Source organism: Oryctolagus cuniculus, chromosome 18 (assembly GCF_051225735.1).
Source record: "Oryctolagus cuniculus isolate XC-2025 breed Fujian yellow rabbit chromosome 18, ASM5122573v1, whole genome shotgun sequence".
Taxonomy (NCBI): domain Eukaryota; kingdom Metazoa; phylum Chordata; class Mammalia; order Lagomorpha; family Leporidae; genus Oryctolagus; species Oryctolagus cuniculus.
Genome location: NC_142884.1, coordinates 79,458,727 through 79,472,940, shown reverse-complemented (window position 1 = coordinate 79,472,940; position 14,214 = coordinate 79,458,727). Strand labels below are relative to the sequence as shown.

The window sequence follows — 14,214 nt, the reverse complement described above, 5'->3', positions numbered from 1 at the left end:
AGAGGCCCGAGACGTGGGTGTGCGTTCAGGGCGAGTCGTGGCGCCTGCTCTCGGCTCTGAGCCCCAGCCCCAGCCCGGAGTTGGAGCGCTTCTCGGATGGGAGCTGAGCAGAGTGTGTGCGCACGGCGGGGCTTTAGGCTGCTTGTCAGTTTTGTGTCACCCGGGGCAGGTGGATGACCAAGTCACGTGGGCCTCTTGCCTGGCCTGCGCTGGCTACTTGGGGGATCCCAGTGTGTAGTGCAGAAGACGGAGGTGTGTACACAGTGAGAAGTGCATCGGGCCCAGCTTGCGCCGTGTCCTCCCTAATAAGCAGCTCCAGACAGGTTTCCCCTGCACTGCTGCAGGCCTGGCCCTCATCTAGGAGAGCGTGATTCTGAAGAGCCCGAGGCACCTGTCTCAAAACCTGGTAGATGAGGCCAAGGCAGGGCTTGGTTCCGTTGGCTGATTGTGCAGCTTCCTGTACCAGGGTTGGGGCAAGACAGAGCTCCCATCTACGGATGCCTGTGGCGGCCAGGACTGGGCTGGGCTGGAGCCCAGAGCCAGGAGCACAGTCCAGGCTTCCCAGGTGGTGGCATCTGCATCTGCAGAAGCTGGAGTAGGGAGGCAGAGCCAGCAACCAAACTGCGGCATCTGGCGCGGGGTCTGAGGCATCTGAGCCATTAGGCCAAATGCCGGCGCCACAGGGCTTGTCAGGAACCAGGAACTCCATTCAGGTCTACCTCATGAGAGGCAGGAACCCAAGTACTTGGCCATCATGGGTCAGAAATGTGAGGTAACCAGGGCTCAAACCAGCGTCTCCAATATGGGACGCAGGCACCCCAAGCAGTGGCTTAACCTTTTTTATTATTATTTTTATTTTAAGGATTTATTTATTTATTTATTTGAAAGGCAGAGTTACACAGGGTGAGAAGGAGAGGCAGAGAGAGAGAGAGAGAGAGAGGTCTTCCATCCACTGGTTCACTCCCTAGATGGCCACAAGGGCTGGAGCTGTACAGATCCAAGCCAGGAGCCTCCCCCAGGTCTCCCACACGGGTGCAGGGGCCCAAGGACTTGGGCCATCTTCTGCTGCTTTCCCAGGCCATAGCAGAGAGCTGGATTGGAAGTGGAACAGCCGGGACTCGAACTGGCGCACATGTGGGATGCTGGCACTGCAAGCGCGGCTCTACCCACTACACCACAGCGCCAGCCCCTGTTTTATTATTTTTATAATAGATATTATTTTTAAGAGAATGAAAGGGGCTAGCAGTGTGGTGTAGGAGATTAAACTGCTTCCTGCAACACAGGCATCCCATATGAGCACCAGTCCAGGTCCTGGCTGCTTCGCTTGAATTCTGATCCAGCTCCCTGCTAATACACCTAGGAAAGCAGCGGCAAGTGGCTCAAGTACTTGGGCCTTTGCCATCCACATGGGAGACTTGGATGGAGTTCTAGGTTCTTGGCTTTGGCCTGGTCCAGCCCCAGCTGTTGAAACCATTTGGGGAAGAAACTGGCAGATGGAAGATCTCTCTCTCTCTAATTCTACCTTTAAAATACAATTTTTCTTTTTCTAATTTGAATTTCCTGGACTCCAGCCAATGAAAAGCATTCTTTCCTGTAGCCCTGTTATAAATCATTGCAATGCACAGGCCTCACTGAGGTGTCAGCGTGTGGCCAAATTCCTTTACCTCATGAGCCTCTGCTTCCTCACCTGTCGGTGCAGTGGTGACAGAACTCACCTCCTGGGTCCTTGTGAGCAGGCAGAGCACTAGCAGGTGCTGCCAGTGTGGGTGACAGCCCAGACCAGCGTGACCAGGGACTTGCAGCTGGTAGAGGAGGCAGCTGGGGCTGTGTGGACCCGAGTAGGCCTTGGTGCTTCATGTCATGAGGGGCACCTTGACGGCTGAGCCCAGGTGGCCACTTGGCCCCAAGGGAAGGGGCCCAGTGCTATAGCTGGGCAAGTGCTATGTGCATACCTGAGATGGAAGACTGGGAGGTCACCTTTATTAGGCCAGTGCACAGGACTGCTTGCCTCTGTAGCTGGACCACCCAGTACCACCAGGGCCTTCTGGGCCAGCAGTGCGTGAGGTCAGCACCAGAGTGTAACAGGGCTGGGCCGGGCAGGGTGCCTGGGCTGTGGATGCCAGGCCAGGGTCTGAGAGCAGACAGCCTCGGGGACTTTGTGGGACACCTGGGAATCCATGTGTCCCATTCCAACTTGGAAGTGCGGCCAGGGAGAAGCTGCCATGGCAGTGGCGTCAGTGGGAGGAGACCCACGATCTAGAATCCTCTGTGCTCCCTCCTCAGTGAGAAAACCCGTTCCCCTGTTGTCTTCCCTGCCCCCTCCCCAAGGAATCTTGAGGGGCTGGGGTGAGCCTAGCCACAAATGAAAGCTGGAGACAATGTGTATAAATATAGGCTGTGTGTATATATTATATAAATGTATATGTGTATATATGTACATATATATGTACACGCGCAGCTCAGGAGCGTGGGAGGCAGCTGTGCCCCAGCACCCCAGGACCAAGCTGGGCTTCTGCCCGGGGGCCTGGCAGCCTGAGGCCATCACTTGAAGTCGAGAGCGCTGGTGTGAGCGATGTAGAGGGACTGGGTCTGGCGGCTGCGGCGTGGCGTAGTGTTGAGGACGTCCACACTCTTGCGGCTGGAGCGCACCACATCGGCCACAAAGCTGGTGCAGTCACTGCAGACATCCTTCAGGACGCAGCCGTGAGTGTAGATGTGGGGGAACTCCTCCTCCACGCTCCGCCACTGTGGGCCCTGCAGAGACCTGGACAGGGCAGACGGGAGAGGGCCGTCACGGAGAGGAGCCAAGCCCACGCCCCTTCCCAGGTCCCCATTCTCTCCTTCGGCAGGCATCCACATCAACTCTTGGAATGAATGTGCCTCGCACAGTTCGTCCCAGTAGAGGCTCTCCCTTGACGGGAACGTGAGTCCTGGGCCCTGCCCCTCCGTCTCCCATCACCCAGAGCCCTCATGATCTGTCTCAAAACGATGGCCAAGGAGTTCCATTTCTTTGGGAATGCCCCTTCAGGCAGACGAGTCCAGCCCTCATCGCCCGAGTGCCCACATCACCATGAAAACCTGCCCATCAAGGCCACACGGGCACATAGCAAAGGAGAACGCACTGGAAGACGTCTCGCCTCTGTGTCGGCCAGGCTTTGGCAGTCGACGCCCTCTGAGAACTCTCAAAGCCCAGTGTGTACACAGGGATGTGTGCAAACTTCTTGGAAGGCATCTTCATCTGCAACACAAAAGACAGGTGGACAAGACACCCTCCCACAGCAGTCCAGCTGCACACCCGTCCCCCGGCCCTGAGGCCGGACTGCTGGCCACCCTCCACTCTGATGCGTATTCCTGTTTGCTCACTGAACACCCAGCTGAATTTCCTGCTCATCCAGGCAGGGATTCCTAGGGAGCAGGCACTGTGCCTCTGTGTAGCACACAGGTTATGGCGTCATACCCTGCGCTCAATCATGTAACACTGCTGAGGGGTCAGTTTTCCTTTTCAGGAGTCAGGATGCAAAGCAGGGATCGTGGTGGTAGATGCCCCTCTGAAGCCGAGTCCTGCTTGTGAACTGAAGTGCACGGCTGACACACACTGAAGTGCTGTTATCCATCACCTCTGAGCACCTCTGCGCTCAAGCATCCCCCAACAGCAACAGCCAAGGATGTGGCAGAGCACCCAAAGGCATGAGCCTCCTGACATGGAATGTTAAAAAGGTGGGGAGGAGCAGCGTCGTGGCACAGCAGGTTAAGCTGCCACTGGTTTAGGTCCTGGCTGCTCCACTTCTGATCCAGCTGCCAGCTAATGTGCCTGGGCAAGCAGCAGAAGATGGCCCAAGTCCTTGGGCCCCTGCACCTCTGTGGGAGACAAGGGTGGAGTTCTGGGCTCTTGGCTTTGGCCCAGCCCAGCCCCAGCCATTGCAGCCATTTGAGGAATGAACTAGTAGATGGAATCTCTCTCTGTGTCACTACCTTTCAAATAAATAACTCTTGAAAAACAAAATACATACGAGGTCTTTAAAGACTGCAGTCTTAGAAAGTTTAGGGAAGGGGGAGGGAGGAGGTGATGGATGTGGAGCCTGGCGAGGAGTGAGGTGTGTGATCCCCTGTCCCACCTCATCAGATCCCAGAGATCCCCAAGATCCTTACCTTTATGCTACAGGAAGTGCAGACAGCTCTGGAAGGGAAGGGAGGAGGCAGCGTCAGTGTGCAGAGGCGGCGCCCTGTGCCCTCACGCATCCTGGCCCAAACCGTCCTTGCCCTCTGCCTGGCCCCTGGAGGATCTGGGGAAACAGTCCCCCACGCCCCCGAGCTGTGTGTGCCTGGCTCTGAGCACAGGAACGCCAGTGATGCCCACAGGCCCAGGGAGTGGCTTCCTTCTAGCAGCAATGGACATTTTCCGTTCCCACACACGATTTCAAAAGGAGACGCCTTCTTGTAAAAACTGAAACATTAGACGATGAGTCGGATGGTCCTGGCCAGCAATGCACATAACTTTAGGGTAAAAGGAGGCAATAGGCATGCCGTGCTATAAAGATACATCTGGGGCTGAAGTTGTCCAGAGGTTTTCTAAAACGAATAACCATGTTCTGCGTGAGTGACCTACAATTTTCTATCAGCAAACCCGGGAGTTCATTTTATTTCAGTGTGGTCAGAGAACTTACTTTATATGACTTGAATCCTTTTCTGTTTATGGAGACTTTTTTATGGCCCCAATATAGGCTATCTTGGCGAATGTTCTGTGTACACGGGAGAAGAATGTGTAGTCTGCTGTTGCTGAGTAGGCGGTTCCACAAATATCGAGTTGTCTAATCCTGCTGCTCAAATATTCTGTAAACTTTCTCTCTGCCTGCTAGTTTGATCAACCGTTAAGAGAAAAGTACTAAAATCTCTAACTGGATTTATCTATTTTTCCTTGCAGTTCTGTCCTTTTTGCTTCGTGTATTTGGACTCTTACTAGGTTTTAGTTTAGGCTTATTTCCCCCTTCTTATGAAATAAACTGATTTATATCTGGTAATATTCTTGCTCTGTATACCTGCACCAATGCTAGCTTTCTCGGACTGGTTTTAGTGCGGGTTATTTTGTCCTTCACCTTGCTGACCCATGGGTCTTTATATTTGAAGTACACATCTAGGGGCTGGTATTGTAGTGCGGTGGGTTAAGCCATTGCCTGTGACAGATGCTGGCATCCCCTCATGGAGGGCTTGCTCCAATCCTGGCTCCTCTACTTTTTTTTTTTTTTTTTTTGATAGGCAGAGTTAAACAGTAAGAGAGAGAGAAAGGTCTTCCTTTCTCTGTTGGTTCACCTCCCAAATGGCCGCCATGGCCGGCAAATTGCGCCGATCCAAAGCCAGGAGCCAGGTGCTTCTCCTGGTATCCCATGCGGATGCAGGCGCCCAAGCACTTGGGCCATCCTCCACTGCCTTCCCGGGCCACAGCAGAGAGCTGGACTGGAAGAGGAGCAACCGGGACAGAATCTGGCACCCCGACCAGGACTAGAACCCGGGGTGCTGGCGCCGCAGGTGGAGGATTAGCCTAGTGAGCCGCGGAGCTGGCCTCCTCTACTTCTTACCCAGCTTCCTGCTAATGAGCCAAATAAGACAGCAGATGATGGCCCCAGTACCACAGACCTGGATGGAGTTTCTAGCTCGTGGCTTCAGCCTGGCTTAGTCTTGGCTAATGCAGCCATTTGGGGAGTGAATCAGCAGGTAGAAGATTAATCTCTCTCTTTCTTTCTCTATGATCTGCCTTTCAGATAAATAATCTTTAAAAGTTTATTGAGGCCGTCACCGTGGCTCACTTGGTTAATCCTCCGCCTGTGGCGCCGGCATCCCATGTGGGCGCTGGGTTCTAGTCCTGGTTGCTCCTCTTCCAGTCCAGCTCTCTGCTGTGGCCCGGGAGTGCAGTGGAGGATGGCCCAAGTGCTTGGGCCCTGCACCCGAATGGGAGACCAGGAGGAAGCACCTGCCTCCTGGCTTCGGATCGGCACAGCTCCGGCCATAGCAGCCATTTAGGGGGTAAACCAATGGAAGGAAGACCTTTCTCTCTGTCTTTCTCACTGTCTAACTCTGCCTGTCAAAAAAAAAGTTTATTGAAAAAAATAAAGTACATGCCTTGTAGATGGCAGATAGTTGGGTCTTGCTTTTTCTTTAAACATAATTTATGTACATGTTGATCTGTTTGGAAGACAGACCGCTAGGCTCACATCCCCTCTGGGCCATGCCAGGCCCCAAAGAACTCAAGGTCATTCTCTCGTGTGGGTGGTGGGGCTCCACCGTCTGAGAGCAGGCTCTCCTGCCGGCCCTCAGGGTGCACAGCAGGGGCAGTGGACCAGGACTGAACTCCAGGTCCACGGGGAGGGGATGCAGGCGTCCCTGCCGGGCTCTCAGCTGCCCCGCAGCGGTCAGTCTGTGACTCTCTGCCTTTTAACTAGGCTGCTGTGGCGACTGACAGTTGTGCCTGAGTGTCTGCCTGCCTGTGCTCTGCTCCCCATCTGGTTCTGTTTTTTTCCAGATCACAACTCTTTTATGATTCCATCTTATCTGCTTTGTTGCCTTAATTCACTCTCTCTCTGTATTTAGTTGTTGCTTCAGGGCTGCGGTAACACAGTCTACCTCCAAGTCATGAGCATAGCAGCCGTGCGCGTCCCAGTGGTATCGTGTTTTACTTCCACACGCTCCAAACCCCACAGCACGTTGGCACTAATTTTGGCTTGCTTTTGGCATGCCCGGGGGTCTGTGACAGGGGCCAGCCACGCTGACCGCTCGCACTGCGTGTCTTTATTCCCTAGCCTTTGCTTTGCTCGGGCAGGAAAGCAGGGTAACCGGGACACGTCAGTCCTTTGAGGTCTTGTTTCACGACGTGCCAGCAGGGCCTGGAGCAGAGCTCAGCCTGGGCCACTCACCCCCCGCCCGGTGTGCCTCCCACTCGGTGCCCGTGGGTTTCATCTCAGCTGTGGCTGATGGACACCAGGTGACTCCGGTCCTTTCCATCTTTAGCACAGGCGGAGGAAGCTCAGAGGAGCGAAGGGTCAGGTACGAAACGCTCGGACAGGTCACTGGCCTGCGGACTGCAGCTCGTCGAGCTCTGTTTTAGGCCGATGTTGCCCCTGGCACGGTGCACTCAAAGCGCAAGGAGGGCCTTCTCTGAGGCAGGTCCCCGGGGTCCTCTGTGCCTGTCTCTGGACGCTGCACCGAGAGCTCCCCTGCCTCAGTCTGCACAGTCCGCCCACCTGGAAGCCCTCGGCTCCCTCGGCAGGCTCTCTCCAGTGTCTTGAAAACCACGGTTCCACATCCTTTGTTGTCCCATTTTTGGCTGTTTCGATGGAGTATGTCTACTCTCTTGACTCAAGCTATTTAAACAGATTTCTTAATTCCACACCTTTAAGGAATCAATGGTCATGTACATAGACCCAGGAAGCCTATTGGTCAGGTCTGCCCTGGGCTAAAGGCATCTTACCTCCTGTCCACAATAACTGGTAGCCCAGGTGCTACGGGAGGCTCACCTCTTGCAGAAGAGACAGGTGGGGGGCCACGAGAACAGGGGGAACTTGGCTCGGCAGCAACAGCAGACCTGGGAGGAAATGCCCCGCTAGAGCCGACTCCGCCCAGAGCGCGGGCGTGGGGGTTGCAGCCTCTCGCCCCTTGCCCCTGCCCAGGCTCCCGACCAGCAGGGCGAGTGGCAGCGCTGGCCCTCACCTTCCCCTTCTTCAGACTGCTGAAGAGCTCCCTGTCCTGCAGGAACTTCTCCATCTCCGCCTTGACAAGCACGCGGCGCACGTCCATCACCTCCTCCACCGTCAGGGCCAGGCTCTCCACGGGGTGGCTGAACTCCTGGGAGGGACATCCAGGGGATGAGTCTCGCTCCTTCTGGACCCCCGTCCAAGCAGTCTGGCGACGTCCCGGAACACCGGGGCCTCCGTGCATTTGCCCTGGGGCCAAGCAGGCTCCGGTTTCTCTGAGGAGGCCTCTGCTGCTGCCTGCCCTGTCCAGCCTGCCCCAGCCCTTGCTGACCACATCACCCTGTGCTCCCCACCTGCAAGCACCAAAGTCCATCTCAAATCTCGGCTCCTCCCAGAGGCCCAGGAGCCCTGTCCTCGCGAGCGGCTGACCTCTCTCTCCTTGAGACTTCACGGCACTTAGTCTGCCCACCTGTCTCCTGGGTCCTGGTTTCACCTCCCAGTGCGTAGCATGGAACTTGACATGCCCTCTCTAAGCCTCAGTTTTTCTCCTGTACACCAGGGCTGTTACTGGAAAGCCCCTCCCACAGTGTGGATCTCCAACTGCGCCACCGCTGCCGGGGCACTGCCTATGAGGGACCACGGACGTCATTTTCCCGCTCAGTTTTGTGGGGTGCTGGCACCGCACGGACTAGGGCCCCCGCATGCCTCCACTCTGACCTGAGGTGCCAGTTTCTGTTGCTGGCGGATGGTGCGATGTGCACTTGAACAGTCCCTCTACACTTGGCAGATGTTACTGAGTGCAGAGAGACCAGCAGCCTGCCCCTCAGATAAGGCCTCAGTCCACCACGTTCAAGGTGGACTGAAGGCCGCAGGGTCTCAGACTGCCACAGTCAGACCTTACAGAAAGCATTTTAGACTTGTGGTCATTTTATTTATTTTGAAAAGATTTTTCAACTTAATATTTGAGAGGTTGAGTGACAGGAGGGTGGGTGGGAAGAGGAAAAGGAGGAGGAAGGATCTCCCATTCACTGATTCATTCCCTAGAGACCCACAGAAGCCAGGGCTGGGTCAGGCCAAAGCCAGGAGACAGGGATTCCACCCAGGCCTCCTTTGTGGGTGGCAGGAATCCGAGTACTTGGGCCATTGCCTGCTGCCTCCCGGGGGCATTAGCTAGAAGGCAGATCAGAAGCCTGGGGCAGCCGGGACTTGAACTGGCCCTCTGCTATGAGATGCCAGTGTCCTAAGCAGCACTTAATCTGCTGCGCCACAATGCCTGTCTGTCTTGGGATGATTTTCAAACGTGTCCCGATTCCTTCACCAAGACGTGGGCCTTGATTCCCCTCCCTCTGAGAAGGGGCTGGACTTAGCAAACCACTCACGAGGAGACAGCGTGGCTTCTACCTCGCTGGGATGGCAGCTCCCGCCGACTTTGTAACTGCAGCCCCTGAGAGACCAGAGCCGGGACCACCCCGGCTAGGCCACTGCTGGATTCCCAGCCCTCAGAAACCACAGGAGGTGGTACACACCTGCCATTCTGACTGTGAGGTCCTTTCACACAGCAGTGTGTAACTAGCCCAGGACTACGAGGGCAAGCACCCCTTCAGGAGGAGAGCTCTGACAAGCACATTGCAACAAGCCCCACACCCCGCTGTGGCTCACTTGACAAAATCCCACACAGAGGGTGGTGCTGTGGCATCCTCCTGCAGTGCCGGCACCTTACACAGGCACCAGTTCAAATCCCGGAGAGTCCACTTCCAATGCCGCTCTCTGCTGTGGTCTGGGGAAGCAGTGGAAGATGACCCAAGTGCTTGGGCCCCTGCACCCGCATGGGAGACCTGGAAGAAACTCCTGGCTCCTGGTGTCACATCGGGCCAGCTCCAGCTATTGCAGCCATTTGGGGAGTGAACCAGCGGATGGAAGACCTCTCTCTATCACTCTGCCTCTCAATAAATAAAAAACTCTTAAAAATATATATATATCCTGGGGCCAGCGCTGTGGCGCAGTAGGTAAATGCCTTGGCCTGAAGTGCCGGCATCCCATAAGGCACTGGTTTGAGACCTGACTGCTCTACTTCTTTTTTTTTTTTTTTTTTTTGACAGGCAGAGTGGACAGTGAGAAAGAGATAGAGAGAAAGGTCTTCCTTTGCCGTTGGTTCACCCTCCAATGGCCGCCGCGGCTGGTGTGCTGCGGCCGGCGCACCGCGCTGATCCAATGGCAGGAGCCAGGTACTTATCCTGGTCTCCCATGGGGTGCAGGGCCCAAGCATTTGGGCCATCCTCCACTGCACTCCCTGGCCACAGCAGAGAGCTGGCCTGGAAGAGGGGCAACCGGGACAGAATCCGGCGCCCCGACCGGGACAGAACCTGGTGTGCCGGCGCCGCAAGGCGGAGGATTAGCCTAGTGAGCTGCGGCGCCGGCTGCTCCACTTCTGATCCAGCTCTCTGCTGTGGCCTGGGAAAGCAGTAGAAGATGGCCCAAGATCTTGGGCCCCTGTACCCGCGTGGGAGACCTGGAAGAAGCTCCCAGCTCCTGGCTCCTGGCTTTGGATCGGTGCAGCTGTGGCCGTTGCGGCCAACTGGGGAGTGAACCATCGGATGGAAGACCTCTTTCTCTCTCTCTCTGCGTCTCCTCTCTCTGTGTAATTCTGACTTTCAAATAAATAAATAAATCTTTAAAAAAATATCCTACAGAGAAACCCAGGTCTCGGCCAGGGCCACCAGAGACCAGCAAGTGTCAGGTCTTCACAATCGCCAGTTAGACAAAATCCCCAGCTGATGAAACCGAGGTGCAGAGAAGCCCAGCACCACGAGCGGCAGAGTCCTGACCCAATAGAATGCTCCTGCTGAGCTCAAAGCACAGGGCTTCAGCCTGCAGGGTCACCCTTCCCTGGCTGCGGGGCCACAGTGCCCCAGCAGGTGGCAGCAGAGACCAACCTCACGGCAGGCTGGTGCCCAGCTGTGCCCCTGGGCCCTGGGCAACGTGCCCACTGCTCACCAGCCACAGGTGTTTGGCATCTGGTCTGTCCTCCTCTGGGCCCCTGAGTTGGGGGGAGCTGGAATCAGGCAGGGACTGGACATTCACAGATGGGGAATCTGGAGAAAGAGCACAGGCCCTGTGAGGAGTGTGGGTGAGAAAATGGACAACGCAGACAGTGGGCAGTTCCATGACGGGGTGGGTAGATAGCCAAGCCAAAGGTCAAGGGGAAGTGGGTCAGGGACCCTGCAGTTGAGTGAGCTCCATCAGTGACCCAACGCTAGGAGTCCCAGTGCACAGCAGGCCTTGCCAAGCTCCACGGATGCACCACACAGAGACCCTCTCCTCCACGGCCGCACTCACACTGGAGGCCCAGAGGACAGAGAGGGAAAGAGGTACATGCACTTTTGCGCCCAGCTCTCTGGGAATCCCAGACAGCTAGGGGAAGCAGGTAGCCTGGGGCAAGAGTGAGGTTCGGAACTGGCCTGGTCTGGACCCCTCAGCACTGGAAAGTGGGTCCCAGCTGCTGGACAGAGTCATCCTGAGAGAGGCCACAAGGCTACAGGGCTACCAAGGGGCTCTGCAGGCCGACAAGGAGGTCTGGCCGTGACCCCGTGGGGAGCACAGCCCTGTTCTGGGGGGAGAGCTCAGCGCACGGTGCTGCTCCAGGCAGGGCAGGCTCTGGAGCCACGTGGGCTGCACGAGCCCACCCACCCCGCAGCGGACCCAGGTTTCCTCTCAGGAGGGCAGGAGAGGCCCGGCTGGCATCTGTGCCCCAGCATGTTGATCACAACTGTCCAGTATTCAAGTCAGGGGAATTCAAGTTTTGAAAGCATGCTTCACAGGGAATATGACTACTTATCTAACAAAACAAGTTTTCACATAAAGAGGGGTGCCTGTGTGAGGGACACTTCATACGGCCTTCTTACCCAGGAGGGCCGAGGGACGCAGCGCCACGCGAGGGGCCCGAGGGAGGGGGCAGCAGGGGGAGGCAGCACTTGCCCTGGTCTCGGCTGCGGGGCCTCCAGGAGTGCACACTGCCCGCCCGGGGCCGGCTCAGCTCCACGCCTCCGGGGGGCTGGGGAGCCGGCTGCAGGCCAGAGGCCACCTCGCTCCGGAGCTGGGCCAGGTCATGCTCTGAGAAAGAGCGATCCCGCTTCAGCGTCACCTCTCCACACGGAGACTCTTCCTCCTGCAGACACACCACACACAGCCCAGCGCTGACCACCCAGTCTCCTGCCCGTGCCCACACTGAGCAACGGGGGTACTGCTGGCTTGCCAAGGCCCAGACTGGCCTCCACTCACTGCTGGCCCCACCGTCTCCCAGATGGGTCACAGCCGTGGCTCAATAACCAAACCTTTCCCCAGACCTTCTGCAAAGTCCTGGAGAGGAAAGGCTTGGTGCAGACAGAGGCTGAGCCACAGAGACGGCCACCACCAATGGCCGCCACTCAGGACCACCATGCTCAGAGGGATGGGCCTTCATGGGGACCAGTTCTCTATGGAGGAGGGGGCTGCTCAGCTACCTTGCCACAAGGGGATGGGTCACTTTCCTGTCACACTTTTTTTTCTTTTTGGTGTGGGAAGAGGTAGCCCAAAGCCACTGTCATGACAAGGAAGGGTCCCTGAGCCCCAAGCCTACTCACAGGATGGTTGCAACCACATGGGACTCCATTGTCCAAGGAAGGGCTGCTGGCCTGCAGCTCTGCCAGCCCCTAGCCGCAGCCTTGGGCAGCGGTGCCCATTCGGCCATGAGCTGCTCCCAGCCTCTGCTCGGGCCCTCCTCACCTCCTTGCCCTCTTGTCCTCCCTCGCCCAGGTTTTAAGGAGCCCAGTGGGCACTGACCTCTGACGTGTTCATCTCTTCCATCTCGGCCAAGGTGGGTGCCTTGAGGAGCACTCGGGGCCGCGGGCGCTGGGTGCTGCTCCCAGCTTCCATGTTAGACAGATTGATGCAGGAGGTGGACTTGACATCGCCGGAGCAGGCATTGAGGATGCAGGGCAGAGAGCCGAACCCTGGCAGGAGTGAGGGTGGGCGGTGAGCGTGCAGCCCTGGGGTGGAGTGGGAGTGGACAGAGCCGAACCCTGGCAGAAGTGGGGTGGGCAGTAAGCGTGCAGCCCTGGGGTAGAGATGGACAGAGAACTGAACCCTGGCTGGGATGGGAGTGGGCAGAGAGCCGAACCCTGGCAGGAGTGAGGGTGGGCGGTGAGTGTGCAGCCCTGGGGTGGAGTGGGAGTGGGTGGTGAGTGTGCAGCCTTGGGGCAGATGTAGGCAGAGAACCGAACCCTGGCCATGGTGGGAGTGGGCAGAGAGCCGAACCCTGGCAGGGGCTGGGCTGGGCAGTGAGCGTGCAGCCTCGGAAGGGGGTGGGGGTGGGGGTGGGAGTGAGCAGAGAGCCAAACCCTGGAGGGAGTAGGGGTGAATGGTGAGCACGCAGCCTGGGGAGGGGGTGGGTGTGGGTGTGGGTGGTAAGTGTGCAGCCTGGGGTGGGACTGGGCAGAGAACTGAACCCTAGCAGGGGTGAGGGTGGGTGGTGAATGTGCAGCCCGGGTTGGAGGACCAGGGAGGGCCCTGACAGCTTCATGGGCACTGCCTTGCTTAGTTCACACCTTACAGAAGGGGAAGCTGAGCGCTGACCACTGAGCAGTAAGAGGCTTCCACCCGAAGACCCACCTAGGCTGTTAGCAGGAGGAGGAGGAGGAGGCCTCAGACGCTGAACAAATGCGTCTTCCTCCACTTAAAAACTGGTTTTATTTTCCTCCTAAGTATCAAAATTTGTCACATCATTGTGAAAAAAAAAATGTGAAATGGCAAATGGGATGAAAGGCAAGACGCAGACATAGGACGCAAGCCTCCACGTGGAACCTCCCACGGCTGGCCCCAGGTCCTGATTTGCAGCCGGACCAGGACAAGAGGGATCTCAGCCCCCCACCGTCCCCGGCTCACCACGGGCCCCCCAGCGTGGGCCCCCGACGGGGCGCAGCCTGTGTTCCTGCTTGATCTCCTCCAGGATCTTCTCGTGCAGGGTCCTCTGCTTCTGCGGAAGCGGGCGAAGCCTTCTCTCCGACACCTGTGTGGCCAGGGGGCTGCTGGGAGGCCAGGCATGCCAAGCAGGCCCACAGGAGGGAGTGGGACCCCCAGTGGGCTCTGTGTGCACCTGGGGTGGGGGGTGGGGTGTCCTCGCGGTGCTTCCCAGAAGGGCGAGGGCCCAGGGCTACACTGTGTGGGCCAGGGCCAGGGCCCAGTCCAGTCAGCAGGCAAGAGAGGACCAAGCTGCCTGGACCCAGCTGCGTCCAGAAAGCTCCTGGGTGGACTCCAGGAGAGCCCTCACCTGCTTCAGTGGAGGCCGGGAGCGGATGAAGTCCAGGATGAGCTCGTGGGCATCCTTCTTCACCCTGGGAGGGATGTCCCCGTCAACCTGCAGGGAGACAGGAAGGTGGCTCCCGCTGCAGGGGCTGTGTGCTGGTGCCCAGGTGCCCTGACCACAGCCTGGTCCTCACCCCAAATCCCCTCCCGGGCTCTGATCCCCGTGACCCCTCCGCCTTCTGCACAGGTGCAC

The 14,214-nt window shown here is 57.4% G+C and overlaps 1 protein-coding gene across 3 annotated transcripts in view; it reads right to left on the bottom strand.

The window, feature by feature from the left end:
• Positions 1-2,381: 2,381 nt before the first annotated feature.
• SPIRE2 (spire type actin nucleation factor 2) overlaps positions 2,382-14,214 on the bottom strand; it is a 29,686-nt gene continuing 17,853 nt past the window's right edge. For all 3 annotated transcript variants that reach the window (XM_089319810.1, XM_051828943.3, XM_051828944.3), the window contains 10 exons: positions 13,987-14,073; positions 13,602-13,725; positions 12,501-12,670; positions 11,658-11,847; positions 10,677-10,774; positions 7,699-7,833; positions 7,506-7,573; positions 4,150-4,177; positions 3,123-3,238; positions 2,382-2,764 (listed from right to left, as the gene is read on the bottom strand). In XM_089319810.1, the coding sequence (XP_089175936.1) occupies positions 2,542-2,764; positions 3,123-3,238; positions 4,150-4,177; positions 7,506-7,573; positions 7,699-7,833; positions 10,677-10,774; positions 11,658-11,847; positions 12,501-12,670; positions 13,602-13,725; positions 13,987-14,073 (1,239 nt within the window). In that variant the 3' untranslated portion in view covers positions 2,382-2,541. The remainder of the gene's footprint in view (positions 2,765-3,122; positions 3,239-4,149; positions 4,178-7,505; positions 7,574-7,698; positions 7,834-10,676; positions 10,775-11,657; positions 11,848-12,500; positions 12,671-13,601; positions 13,726-13,986; positions 14,074-14,214) is intronic.